Consider the following 14,268-nt stretch of genomic DNA (forward strand, 5'->3'; position numbering starts at 1 on the left):
TTTCAATGTAACATTCTGAGCTCTGAATTAGGCCCATCTTTGATCTGTCATAATTTAGTTACCTTGATGATACTCTTTGTATACAAAGTGTGTGACACAGATAAGGATTGCATAATTCAAGAACACTGAAACAAACTAAAGGCTCTGTGGGCATCACTCTGTTCTCTGTACTCAGGTAGGCAATCTGCAGCCCTCAAAGCACTGTTGGACTCCCAGATCCTGTCCTTGCTGAGCCCTGGACATGCTAGCTAGGGCTGACAGGAAGGATTCTCTACATTATATTGGCTCTGTGGAAATCGGTCACAGGGTCTTGTATTTTAAGTTTGTGTCATTTTAGGAGTAAGCACTTTATAGGTCATTTGGCCACATAAAAAAGGGCACAGTTCCTGCATTTTATAGCTGTGTAGACAAATGCCATCCTAAAGTTCTACCAAAGGGGGTCATTATATTCCAGCAGCCCAAAAACTCTTTCAGGCAAAGATGGTCAGCCAGATGCTCTATGGCACCTTTATGGGGCCTCCTTCCAGCAGTTTCGACCCAATAGAGCGGGTTCATCTAAATTCCTTAGAGCAACACTTGAAGTTCCAAGATGCGTAACAATCCTTCTTCTTGGCTTCTGTGGAGGTGGAGATGTTTCTTGCTCTGTGGTTTAGCATCCTGATGACCCCCTAGTTTGTGTTGCAATGGGCGATGAGAGTCAAACCACAGGTATTGATCAGTGTCTAGGTTTTCTCTAGATTTCTATTCCTAATCTGCTGTTGGGTCCTATGATGACTGCACAGTCCAGGAAAGCCAGTCTGTTGTCTTTGGTGTCTTCCCTGGTGAACTTGATATTTGGGTCCACTGCATTTATGTGGTCTGTGAAGACCTGAACTTCCTGAATCTTGATCTTCACCTAGGTGTCATCCACATACCTGAACGTTGTCCCCTGGAAGTTGTTTCTTTTCCACTTCTTCCATGTGTAAGTTGTCAACAATGGGTGACACCGGGGAACTCATGGCACAACAATGTTCCTATCTGTAGAAGTCACCTCCATAGGTGAAGTAAATCATGCTCAGACATAGGTCCAAGAGCAGGCATATCTGGCCCAGGTGGAGGCTGCTTCTGGTGGAGAGGGTGTTTTCTTCCAGTCTCCTTTTTACTGTTGTTAGGGCATCACATGTGGGAATGCTGGTGAAGATGGCATACCATGATTTCAAGGCGTACCATGATTTCATCAATATTTCGTTTCAGTTCCCTGACCTTAGACACAAACTCCTCTGAGTTGTGAATGTGGTGGTCTGAGTTTCCAACCATTGGTGCTAAGATGGTGGCCAGGTATTTAGCAATTTTGTATGTTACCAAGTTTATGCTTCTGACAATGGGTCTGAGGGGGGCTCCTTCCTTGTGTATCTTGGGAAATCCATAAAGGCGGGGGTGGGAGCTCTCCAGGATACAACTGGTGGTAGGTTGCCCTGTCGATGGCATTGTCCTTTCCCAAGTGTTTCAAGCATTCTATCACTTTCTTCCTGTAAATGTTGGTGGGGTCTCTCTTCAGTTTCTCGTATGTTTGTTGACCTTCCAAAACATTTTCTATGGTAATCCATAGTGCTGATGATGACAGTGCATCTTCTTTTGTCCACAGGCAGTATGGTGATGGCCTCATCTCTGCTTAGGGATGTCAGAGCACTTTCCTGTCCGGTGAGGTTGGATGGCGGTGGTGGTAGATTGTTGTTCCGGATAGCCAATTCTGTGGCTGTAATGAATTCCACAACCAGAATCTGTTTGGGGGTGATGGCAAAATTTAGGCCTTTGGCTAAGACCTCCCTCTCTGACTGAGTGAGTTCCCTTTCTGAGAGATTCTTCATCCATTTGTCCTCTGTGTCCAATGCTGTGGTCCCCTCGTCGTCCTCCTTCTTGTCAAGTTCCCCTGCTGACTGTTTTCGGAAGATAAGGATATCAAATTTCCTGGTTTGCCTCTCTTTGCCTTTGAAGGGCTGGGCCAGTTGTGCTTTGCAGACAAAATCTAGGACTGCATCCAGTGTTGGTTTGGATAGCATGGAAAGTAGTTCTTGGTGAAGGCAGTCTACTCTGTGTTTCATAGTGTCTATGATGAAGGGGACCTGTCTGATCCTTTCATTAAGCAACTGTTCTTGTGCCTTCTGAAGGAACTTGTTCCCTTGTTGGCTTCTTACAGTAGAACACAGGCATAGGCTTGTTGGGGTGAGGTTCGGTTGTCTGCCTTTCAGGTTGAAGTGCAAGTGGTCCCATTAGTCTCCCACTTTTCTTGCTGTACTGCTCCAAAATGTGTAGTCCATAGTGAGACTTTCAGGGCTTCTGTATGGTCTTGGATAGATGAGAGCCACCCTTCAACCATTCAGAAAAGCACAGGAGGTACAATCAGGTGCTCCCACCATGCCTTTATTCATTTTCATGGTGAGTCTTGTTGTAGCCACTGCACTTCAGATGGCTTTTGATTTATTTCAGTCTCTGAAGCTTTTTGATGAACCGTGGACCCATACAAACTCTACGGCACCAAAGAGGATGCTTGTGAGCAATTGTTTCTATGGCCTGTCCCATCTCTGCATTCCTCCAGCATGACAAGGGCATCACTACAATCACAGACTCCAGCTAGTGGAAAATTCTTCAGAATGATGCTGCCATGAGACAATTTAATCAAATTTATATTATAATTAAAGGTAGCTGAGCAGAATAGGGAGAGGTTTGATCCCTGGTGCAAATTAAATGCTTTTCTGCAGCTCTTCCTCATTTCAGTGGGGTTTATGTAGGGCAATGTTGTTTCTCTCACATACTAAGCAGTGGATGGTTGGGGTGTTACCTGAATTTTTCAACAACAGGTTTTTATCGCAATCAGTTATGGTCTTATATCACTGACATTTTGCCACCAGACAGATGCTTGAAACTAAGATTATCATATTTTTCAAGAACAGCCTGTTATGTTTCCTGTTCTCATCTTTTTGCTAATGTGCCCTGTCTCTTCCTCTGATGAATGGTAGTGACTGTTGGCCTTTATGGCTGGTGGGACTGAAGGCGGAGCAAACAATAATGGGTGGAGTCAAGGGTAACAGTCAGGGCCAGGGCAAAAATGGGTACTCATATGTGTATGTGCACACACACACACACCGACACACACATATACAGTGACAAGTGTGTAACCTTTCCCCCATACACACAGTAGGAGGGGAAATACAGTTGGGATCCTAACCTTCCTCTTCTGGTGAGAAGGCAGGCACAAGCGGGCAGGTTTGTGAAAGCCTAGGCCTGAAATGAGGCAGTGGCTCATTTGCCCAACAGGTCAGCCATCACCTATGAGGTGTCATACTTGCAATACCTATAGAAGTAATTAAGCCAGAATGTTTTCTAAGTTTAATATGAAATTGTGTTTTCCAGCCATCACAAGCAGAGGCACAATCTGAGTCTCAGTTGCCCTCTCAGGAGAATACCCGCCTGGGATCAAGTAAAGTTTTCCGTCAGGTATAGAAACTACATATTTATGCGTTCAAAATAAGATTCCAGTGTTTATTTCCAAGGGCTACTTTGAAATACTGAGGTAGGGAGGCCAAATCTGAATAGCTTGATCAGCAGGGACTCAGACCCATTTTAAGACAATAGATTTAAAAGGCTGCAAGTGTATTAAGTTTGTTATAATTTCACCATGTATATGTTTATGTGTGTGTTTATAATTGGGTCTTCTGTTTGCTCTCTCAAGATATGGCCTCTGTCTCCTCAGGTCAATAGCAAAAGGGTTTCTCTCAAGAAGCGCATTCAGGCTATATCCAGTGGGGCTTTCATATTGTTGCACCCTCTTCAGTGAGACAGTGGCTTCTTTTTCTAAACTTTCCAGAAAATTGTGAGGTGGAAGAGAAATTGATCTGATGGGGTGTAGAGACAGACCAGAGACATTCCTTTCATAAATACTTTGGCATGCTCAGAAGCAGCTGTCATAGAGCAGTTGTTCCCAACCTTGTGTAACCCAGACATTCTTGGACTCCAGCTTCCAGAAACCCTGGCCAGCAAAGTTATTGGTGAAGGCTTCTGGGAGCTGCAGTCCAGGATACCTGGGTTATCCAAGTAGGAAACCACTGGCATCGAGGAAGGGTCAACAAGGAGGAAGGGAACTTATAATTTTTGACAGCTAAGACCAAATTAATAAGACTTTCTTTTGGATATATGGAAAATATCTGTTTGCTAGGGATTCCATTTTGGCATGCCTTTTTGTATTTCTTTTTAAATGTTTTAAAAGCTTTGGACAACCATATTCAAGCTAACTGTTTTGTTTTAATTTCATGTTTTCACCAGAAAGTCAATAGCAGCATTAGTGTGCTCCCTCACCTGGAATTCCAGGCAAAACCCAGTATGGTTTCAAGTGCTGTGAAGTCCCAAGCTCAAGAGGCAATCTTTCCACAAATTGCCACGAAGAACTTGCAGACTGTAAATGTGCTGCATCAGGTAATCTTTCTGGTTTTGCATCTCCTTGTAGTCATTAGAAAAGCTGAAAACATTGGGGAATACTGTGACGTTATACATGTTGACATTTACCAGGGACTCTTCAAGATGAGGTACAAAGGGGAGGTACAAAAAAAGGATCAGATTCTTCAGTAAAGTGAGATTTTACAGGCCTCTTTGGGACAATGGTTCCATATGCAGGGTGGGTCTTTATGGTGCAGTGGAAATCAGTTAAGACAATGGACCAGAGGTGGAGGAACTGTGGTTTCTTGGGCTAGCACTGGGCAAGTCTATTTTTAAAAAAATATGGAAAAAGTAAGCAACAACAACAACAACAACAGTATTACTCTTTAGCAGGAAAACAGGGCTCAAAGTCAGGCATTTTCTTCGACTCTGCCTGAAAACAGTACAAGAGTCCTGTCCAGCAAGACAGAAATAGAAAAAATTCACAATCTAAAGCTGCCATTGACCGCAACAGGTATAGTACCTATTTTGTATGCTAATAAATTATAAAGAGATTGATGGAGACAATGTTACTGCCTTTTAAAAGGTTTCTGGCAGATGAGGTTCTGTGCAGACTGCATAATAATAATGGGCCATCGAGTTGGTTCTGACTTATGGCAACTCTTTCCAGAGTTTTCTCAGTAGAAAGTTCTCAGATGTGGTTTAGCATTCCCTACTCCCAGGGCATTCTGGGACTGTGCAACGTGCCCATAGTTACACAGCCTGGTTCTTCCGCTAGAAGGCACTGTAGAGAATCAAACTCACAACCTTTGGTTCCTCAGCCAGATACCTAAATCACTGAGCTTTGTAAGCTGTGGCTAAATGACTCAGCCAACCTTCCTTACCTTGGTGCTATCTACAACTCCAAGCCACTAACCAGCTGAAATTCATTTATAGTCCAATAGATGTGGAAGCACTGGTTTGGGGAAAGCTGGTGTAAAGTTGTATAACAGGAAATTCCTGGTTCCAATACCACCTCAGCTGTGAACTTGCTTGCTAATCCAAAGCATTTGCCTTACTCATTTAAGCTGTTGTCTCCCACCTGCCCCTCTACCAGAAAATAATACATTAATACTTGTTCACCTAATGCACTGCCGTAGGGACACTAACTTTTAAACAATAATTTGTGACAGGGTAATGGGGAAATCTGATTCTATGTCCATCATAGTTGACAAGTGGCTACAGCATTCAGTAGTTCTGATGTTCATTAGATAATGTTCTCCCCAAATCAGAAGCGTTGAAGCATTTTAGAAACCAACTAACATTGTATGAACAACGAGAAGTTAAGGAATATAAGGAGCTGTGGTTTCTTGGACTTGGAGCTAAGAAGATTGAAGGGCATTCTGATGCAGAGAACAATAATTTCTATGATGATGATCATGGCTCCTACAAAAAGGTGAGAAGATAGAACTGACATTCCTGATCAGGGAAAGGCCCCAATGGAAGATTTCTGGCTTTGATCCTCTGTAGCAATGTCTGAAGGTAGGAGATGGGGACTAGTGTACTCACTGAGATTCATAGATTCTGATTTAAAAATATTTGTCTTACTGACAGCCCTGAAGTTCCTCCCTAGCATGGGTTTTAATCTGAGATGGAAAAGAAGTTCCTCATCTCATCTAAGTTAAAGAGGACAAAAGAAGGAATGAAGTCTTTCTTCTTTATATCCTTAAGCCAGAATCTTTCTGACACCTCTCCTACATAGACAGTTGCAAGCTGGGCACACTAAGTTGTTTCTACTCTAGCACCTCAATCTGTGGGAGGGAGAAGTCTGTTGCTTGAATTAACAGGCCATTGCTGCACTGGGTCAATGGGTATTTTGTCCATAGAGCCATTTGCTACTGCAGATCACCATGTGAACAGAAAAAGAAGACGTTTGAATTCTGATTGTGAGAATTCAGTAGGACCTCCATATCCATGGAACCAGTATCTTCAGTTTCAGTTGTCTGTGACTGCTGCTGCATGAACATGCTACGGTCTGCACGAACATTTGCCCCTCACTGCAGATAGTAGCAAATGGGTTCACTACTATATGTGGTTTGGGGCACCTGCAGGGCTGGCTTGGAACCTATCCCCTGCAGATATGGGGGTCCTACTGTATAGCATTCCTGCCCTGACTGTGATTTACCCAGCTGAACACATCCTGTGTTCAATATATAGTCACATATCGTGGCATACTGAGGGGCTAATAAAAATCGTTTTGGATGCTTGCCTGGAAATCTGAAAAGGAAAAAATGTCAGTCTCTTTATTTAGCAGCCTGCAAAGTATGACTGGTGAAAGTGTGTTCAGTTTGATGAGTTAAAAATCTGGGCAATCCCTGTTTTGTAGAATTGGATGACATAAATGGTTGTGATTGCAGAATTCTCTAATCTAGGTTCACCAGGTGAGAACCTTGGCCTGGTAAAATAAACAAACTAAGATAGTACAGGACCAAGGTAAGTTGGGGGAAAACAGTAAGGCAGACACTCAGGTGATAAACACAGGCCATGTATTACTTACGTTTTGCACACAAATATGCGTTTATCATGAGTGCTCTGAGGATGTGTGCTATCTTGACTTTCCATGTTTCTGTCATGTTACATAGGTTTTAAGTGATCATATTGCGTACAGATATGAAATACTGGCTGTTATTGGGAAAGGGTCATTTGGACATGTTGTGAAGTGTTTGGACCACAAGACGGGGGAAAAAGTGGCAGTGAAAATAATAAGGAACAAGAAGAGGTATGCTCTGCCCAACTTTTCGTTAGCTCACATTCATGAAATAAAAGTTTAAAGTAATGTAATAGAAGTGCTCATTATGACTTGTTTTATTGAAATGTGCTCTGTTGTTACTGTATTTTGTTACTTTGGAGGAGTTACTAACACTTAGCTAGAAAGAATCATTAAAACACACACACACACACAAACAGCAGACAAAACAACAAGGCCAGGGGCAGCTGGATACTTCCGGTGATGAAAGGGTGCCCCAAGGAGAGGCAAGACAACTCTCAGTGTTCTCAGGAAGCCCTGTGTGCACCCAGGATCTCCTCTGAATAGCTGAGAGACTCTCGCAGAGCAGTTCTGGATTAATGCAGAGACTTCTGAGGGGCTAGTGGTGAGGAAGTAACCCGTTCTTAGTTGGCTGATGAGGCTTCCCAATGAGATCCTAGCCGTAATTTATAGCTCACTGTTTCAGTGAAACAAATAAAATTCATCTTTAGCCTTTAAAAATAATTATAGTTACTTGCAGTTTTGGTTTGGATGTAATAGTGCAAATCTTATTAAACTGAGGCAGAAGATAATAGTATCTAGACAAGATCAATTTGTAACAAGAAAATGGTTGTCAGTTACCAACAAGTTATTAGACCATCTAAATCAGTGGTTCTTAGCCTTCGGTAACCCTGGTGTTCTCGGACTGTGACTCCCAGAAATCCCAGGCCACATAGCTGGTGGTGAAGACTTCTAGGAGTTGCAGTTGAAGAACACCTGGGTTACTCAAGGTTGGGAACCAATGATCCAAATGATTTCATCATTGATACTACTTTAGGTATCATGTCTCCATCCTATAGAATTTTGGAATTTGTATTGCTGCAGTTCAAGGAAATGCACTAGAGCTCTATAGCAGAGGGAACCTCACCAGAACTGGTACAATCATGTAGAGTTGATCATCTCCTAAGAAACACCCCATTCTACTGGTGATGTGATTTGTTTTCATGTCCACTTGTGTTACAACAGCAATAACAGATAAAGGAACAGTATATAGTCCAGTGGTTTCCAGTCTTTGAGCCAAATGCTGAACTACAATTCTCATGCCCTGGCTATTGGGCATGCTGGCTGGTGCTTCTGGGAGTTGTAACAAAAAGGGAAAAGAGAAAAGGGGGGGGGGGAGAAAATGAATATTTGGGCCCCAGGTTTGGGGACCACTTTAGCTTTTTGCACCAGCTTATGTAACTCTCCTTCTTCTCTTGTTTCAAGATTTCATAATCAGGCCATGGTAGAAGTCAGCATCCTCAATGCTCTCCGGCAAAAGGATGAAGACCATGTGTATAATGTTGTCCACATGAAAGAATATTTTTATTTCCGCAATCATTTCTGCATTTCCTTTGAATTGTTAGGGTAAGGCATTGTTTTCTCTCCTTTGATGATAATGTTACAGCAACTACAGTGTAGATTCTAAGTATTATTTTCTTGGTACTCTTACAATAGCCTTGTAAGGTAGAATGATATTATTAGCCCCAAACTGGAGATGGGTCGGTGGGAGTCAGGGATACTGCTAAAAATTCACATATCTCATTCAAAAGGAGAAACATTTCTTTAAGCAGTGCAAAAGAGATCTGAATCATGGTTGTGTCTTGTTACCACTTCGTTTTGCAGACTAAATTATACTATTTGAATGTATGAAACTGCCCAACTGATTTGTCCATCTTTAGTTGCCTCTTCTTCCCCCACCCCCACCACACTTATTAGAAGTGCATAGGACTAACCCAGATCTTTATTTTGTTTGATATTCATGGGAACCATGATTTTCCAAGTACTGTAAAGATCTGTCTTAAAATGCTGATGATCATATCAAAATGAAATGTCTTGCACCAAAGGTTCTGCTTTCTTCCATTAATTGCTGTACAGAATTTTGTATTGCTTTTGTCTCACTGTATTTACAGTTTTTAGCCAAGGGAGTGAGAATACAAACAGTGACCTGGTCCCATGAGAGAGTGATCTAAGGGCTCAATCACAAAAGAACCCCAGTTATACCAATATGGCAGTTTTTAGATCGTTTCATAAATTTCCAAGCACACAATGCATGGCCAAGATGGCTATTTTTCCTGAACAGTGGTTTGTTTCCCCCTCACCAGCAGGGTTGTTTTATTTTGTACTGATGATGAATCGCTTCATCCCTTGTTGTTTCAGCCTGGGTGAATGTTGCTGTAGATTTATTTTCTTTGTAACGGGGTCAGGTTTCTGGGCACTGTGGCCACTTCATGGCCATTGAACTTGTACCTTTTTTTAAAATAATTGGCCATTGAACTTGTACCTTTTTTTAAATTATTTTTCTTTTAAAGGTATATTGACACATTGGCAGTAACAGCCACTGCTGCTAACAAAAGCAACACTAATACATTGCTCAGAAGGAGACAGCTCAAAGGAGACAGCCTGCTCCCCTCCCTTTGCGGGTGAAAGAGGGTGTGAGCAGAGACATTTCCTGCTTTTAATTTAAGAAAGGAATGTTGCGTCTCCTCTTTCTCTTTTTCAACCCTGCTCTTCATGATACTTTGCAAGTTGTTCAAAAACTGTTTTCTCTTCTTGACCTCTCTATTACACTGTTGATGTGAACACTCCCACCAATATATATACACCATGTGACTGCAAAAATAAGTATATCAGTACAACAGAGGTATAGAAAGATTCTGTATAACTGGGGTTCTTCGGCAGGATTGATTAAACCCTAACATTATTCTATGACCTTGTGTTTCTCTTTGGCAGCTGCTGGTTCCAGAAATCTATCTGGAATTAGGTTTTCGGATCCTGTTCCATTTACAAACATTGCATCTCCTAATACAGTATTCTAATAATTCAAAAATTACCTTTTTTATTTTTTGTCTCTGGTTTATTTTACCCGCACTGTCTTTCCTGTTCAAGATAGGTCTTGGCTAGAGCTGTAGGTATTGTGTCCCATAAAAGCAAACTGTTTCTACAGACTTCTATGGGAGAAAGTTATAGGGAACTAATTGGTGAATCCACTGGTGTAGGATGTTACACTTTGTTCTGTGTTTTAAGCGGATTGCACAGGTTTCCTTCACCATCTTTTCCTCACTGAAAGAGAATGATTTATGAGGTCTTGCAGCCATTGTCTCCTTCCCAAACAAAGACGTTGCCTGGCAAAGGTTCCAATCCATCAGCTTCCTATATCTCAGAATTTGAGAGACAAATTCTTTAGTGTCACTCTTCTCAACCAAGGTCACTCTTCTCAACCAGAGTTCCAGTGACTGGTGTCCAGAATAACTGAGAACTTTTGGTCAGAATCCTATTGCCATTTTGCACCCATATAAGGAAAAATCAAGTAAGTCTTGGTGGCTAATTGCCGCTTATTAACAAGGTGCTGTTGCATCCCTCAGCACCTGCATGGTTCTTATCTTGCTGCCAGCTCTGTCAGTCCCAGTTTCACTTCCCCTTCCTTTCCTCATGGGGGAAACGAAACAAAATTATTCAAACAGATGCCCCCCTTTTTGGTGAACAGAAGAATGAAAATTTTGACAAATGAATGCCCCCATTCCAAAGAAACTGAATTGAAATGGAACCAAAAGTTCCCACTCTGCACTTCTCTAGATTCTTCTTCTCTTACCAAGCCTAGCTGTTTTCTTTCAGCAAACTTTTCATCCGGGGATGGGTGGGGGGCAAGAAAAATATTAGAATGAGAGCACTTAAGCCAAGTGGACTCGTTGCTTTATGATGAAAGTTGGAGGCAGCTTCCTGGCGGAATGTTATGATCAAGTTACAAATTTTTCCTTGGTCTAGTAGGAATCTTATCCTATTTCTCACAATTGCTTAAAGCAGTTATTAAAAGGGTGTAGAATAACTTATAATAACCTTAGGGCTGCAGAGCTCAAAGAGGCCTTATGGATCATCATTTCCAGCCCTTCTAAAGGAGGCACAGTGATTTTTTCCCCCCCAAAGTTAAGAAAGCTCCTATAAGCATGGTGCTCAGCTCTCTTTTTACATATCCACCTTCTTCCCTGAGCAGTGTGGAAGTATTTTCCTAATTCTGATACCTTTCCCTGTATGCTGACCCAGCATTCTCATCAGTCAGTTTTGCAGTACAGCTCTTATTTCTCTAGTGGTGCAAGTGTTCATTCAAGCCCAGTGGATGACTTGGGGCCAATCTCTCTCTCCCCAGGTTGACATAATCATTTTACATACCAAATGTATATAGATAAGTAAATAATACAGCTTCAGGCATTCGGTAACCGGGTTTAAAGCTCTTTCACCTACAATATTTCTGAATAGATTCCTGAAACTCTGAATGTGAAACTTCAGTTTTCACATAATTAAAATTTTCCACAGTGTGCAAAAGCTCTAAGCTCAGCACTAGTTGGCTGTGGTCCCTTTACCATAAAAGCCAAATATCCTTGCACTTTGATTTAAGTCTTGGGTCAACCCTTATCCATAGCCCCACCACCAGCTGCTTCTAACTGCAGTGGCACTTTTATCTTAGGGTAGCAACCTTTTGTTAGCAAAAGATCTGGAGCATGGAGTTAAGTTCTTTGGATCCTGTGTGCTGTATTCAGATGTAATATTTAATTGTATTTTAATTGTATTTCAATCATTTTATTTTTATTGTATTGAATTTTAATTATTGTAAGCCACCCAGAGACCTCTGGGTAGAGTGGGCGGCATATTAAATAAATAAATAAATAAATAAACAAATAAATAAATATTTTCAGTTGGAAGTAGAAGGGAAACTGTTCACAGTCTAAAACTGAAATGTTGTTTCACATCCCACAGTATAAATTTATATGAATTAATCAAGAAAAATAATTTCCAAGGTTTTACCTTGGGTTTGATTCGTCGATTCACCCAGTGTATTTTAAGATGCTTACAACTGCTATACACAGAGAAGATAATTCATTGTGATCTGAAGCCTGTAAGTATTGTCTTTGATGCTGGGGACATTTCAATTGTTTATACTATGCTTAGAAAGTTAAATACTGTTCTGTATGGTTTCATAAAAGTAATCATTTTTTTCCAATGAAGTAGGATCAGTGTCTTCATACAAAAGATAAAACATTTGAGAATCATCTAGTAGTCAACTTATAAATAAAAGAAATTTTAAAATGTAGTGTGTGTGTGTGTGTGTGTGTGTGTGTGTGTGTGTGTGTGTGTGTGTGTGTGTGTGTGTGTGTGTGTGTGTGTGTGTGTGTGTGTGTGTGTGTATGTGTATGTGTATGTGTATGTGTATGTACAAGGGCCACAGGGGTGCTGGGAATCCTTCAAAACACAGAAGAAACACTCCCGTCCACACTAGAAGGCACACAGGAATTTTGTACACATGTACGCATGCACACGCATGCACCATTAAAAAAAATAATTTTGGGCCATAGGTGTCTTGAGTTGCTGGGAGGCAGCAGGGATGCTGGAGGAACATTTGAACCCCTTGAGACTGCAACTAGCCAATGGACAGCATGTGGGCTACCTGGCATAAGGTTTAATAGCAACAGTCCACTTCTATTAGATCAGCAGTAGTGGCAGCAGTGGCAGCAGCAGCAGATCTTGCATTTGATTAAGAGGGGTTTAGTCCATGAAAGTGTATGTCAAATAAAACTTCTTAATCTTTAATGGCCCATGTTGTCTTTTGCTACAACAGCCAACTATGGTTAATCTCCTGGGATTTCCACAATTCTGATACACGGTATAGTTTATAAAGTTTTGTATAGTTCTTAGTTATCTGAGATTGCTTTGATAGTATGAGCAGATGATAATCAACAAATAATGTTAAATACTTCTATATTTTTTATTATTATAAATGCTATTCTAGAGGGTATAAATATATGTTATTTCTGGAATTGATGAAATCTAGGCAAACCTGGTGTGGTGTTCAATGCATGTTTGCTTTTAACTTGCATGCTTGGTCTTGGAAGAATAGCGAAGATAAACTTAGAGGTGCTGGAACATAACCAGGCCTTTAAAAACTCCAACAATCAGTCTACCAACTTTTATATGCCAAGATGCACACAGGGTTGAAGAGCATATGGCTAGTTTACCCTTTCAAACAACTTGTCCTCACGGATGGGCTGAATAACTGAAACTTGTCCATTTGAATTGACCAAGTATCCACCTCAAATATCTCACCAGAATCTTTTCTCAGTTTGGAGTCCAGGTTGGACTAGATGAAATTGAAGGTTTCTCCATATGACTTGTAAGTCTAGAGCAGACTCTCCCAGTCTGGTACTTCCAAATGTTCTGCTCTGTGATTCTCATCACTCCAGCCAAATGTGATGTAAGGAGTGCTCTAGAGTATCTAGAGGGCACCGGGTTAATGAAGGCTGTACAGTACAACTCATTATTCATCCACAAACAGCCTCTGCTAGACAACATTGTGCTGACATAGCAGAAACAGAGTTCTTTGCCATCCTCACCACCACAGAGTAAGGACTAGCCCAAGTTTGTTGAGGTTTGATGCTCGTTTTTCTCCTCTCTCTTTTTCATCATGTCTTCTGGTATTTTATTGCCCTGAGCACCTCAGAAAAGCATGGAACCTGTGCTTTGATGCCAAACAGAAGACTTTTAGGAGCAAATGATCATCCTTCCATTCTACAGATCACACAAGGCTTTGACAGGATGTCATCTCTTGTGCTCAGAGAATTTTCCACAGCATTCAAAAATCCCTCAGAGATTGATTAAGAAGAATCCCAAGAAATCCAAATTTTATTAGGTAGTGCCCACTCCACTACAATGAATTCTTTTGTATTCCCAGCTACAGATCACCTTTGTCTTGATTAGCAAAAAAATACCTTTAAGCTTGCTGTGACACATGTGAAAGTCAGAGGTTAAATCAGTAGGGATGGATAACTCTAATTTTCTTCCATGTTATGATTTGTCTAACATCATGTTTATTCTGTCCTTTTTCTGTGTCAGTTTGTTAATGTAAAAAATACCCGTATGCAAAAATGTTTGTGTACACTTCATCTTTTATGTATGTATAAATTTGGCCTAATGTATGCACTTTCACAAGGGATTCCAAATGATTTCACACACTTGGTGTTATTTATAAACTGCGTAAGATTTATTTATTGATGTGCTAACAGCACAGTTAGTATCCTCCTACAGAAACATGGAGGGGCAGATCC

At 41.1% G+C, this 14,268-nt stretch overlaps 1 protein-coding gene across 1 annotated transcript in view; it reads left to right on the plus strand.

The window, feature by feature from the left end:
- The first annotated feature begins 683 nt into the window (after window positions 1–683).
- Window positions 684–14,268, plus strand: part of DYRK4 (dual specificity tyrosine phosphorylation regulated kinase 4) — a 32,847-nt gene continuing 19,262 nt past the window's right edge. The window contains exons 1-5 of the mRNA XM_078376799.1: window positions 684–708; window positions 5,682–5,845; window positions 7,032–7,168; window positions 8,402–8,542; window positions 11,927–12,065. Of these exons, the coding sequence (XP_078232925.1) occupies window positions 684–708; window positions 5,682–5,845; window positions 7,032–7,168; window positions 8,402–8,542; window positions 11,927–12,065 (606 nt within the window). The remainder of the gene's footprint in view (window positions 709–5,681; window positions 5,846–7,031; window positions 7,169–8,401; window positions 8,543–11,926; window positions 12,066–14,268) is intronic.

This window comes from Pogona vitticeps, chromosome 5, assembly GCF_051106095.1.
Source record: "Pogona vitticeps strain Pit_001003342236 chromosome 5, PviZW2.1, whole genome shotgun sequence".
Lineage (NCBI taxonomy): Eukaryota > Metazoa > Chordata > Lepidosauria > Squamata > Agamidae > Pogona > Pogona vitticeps.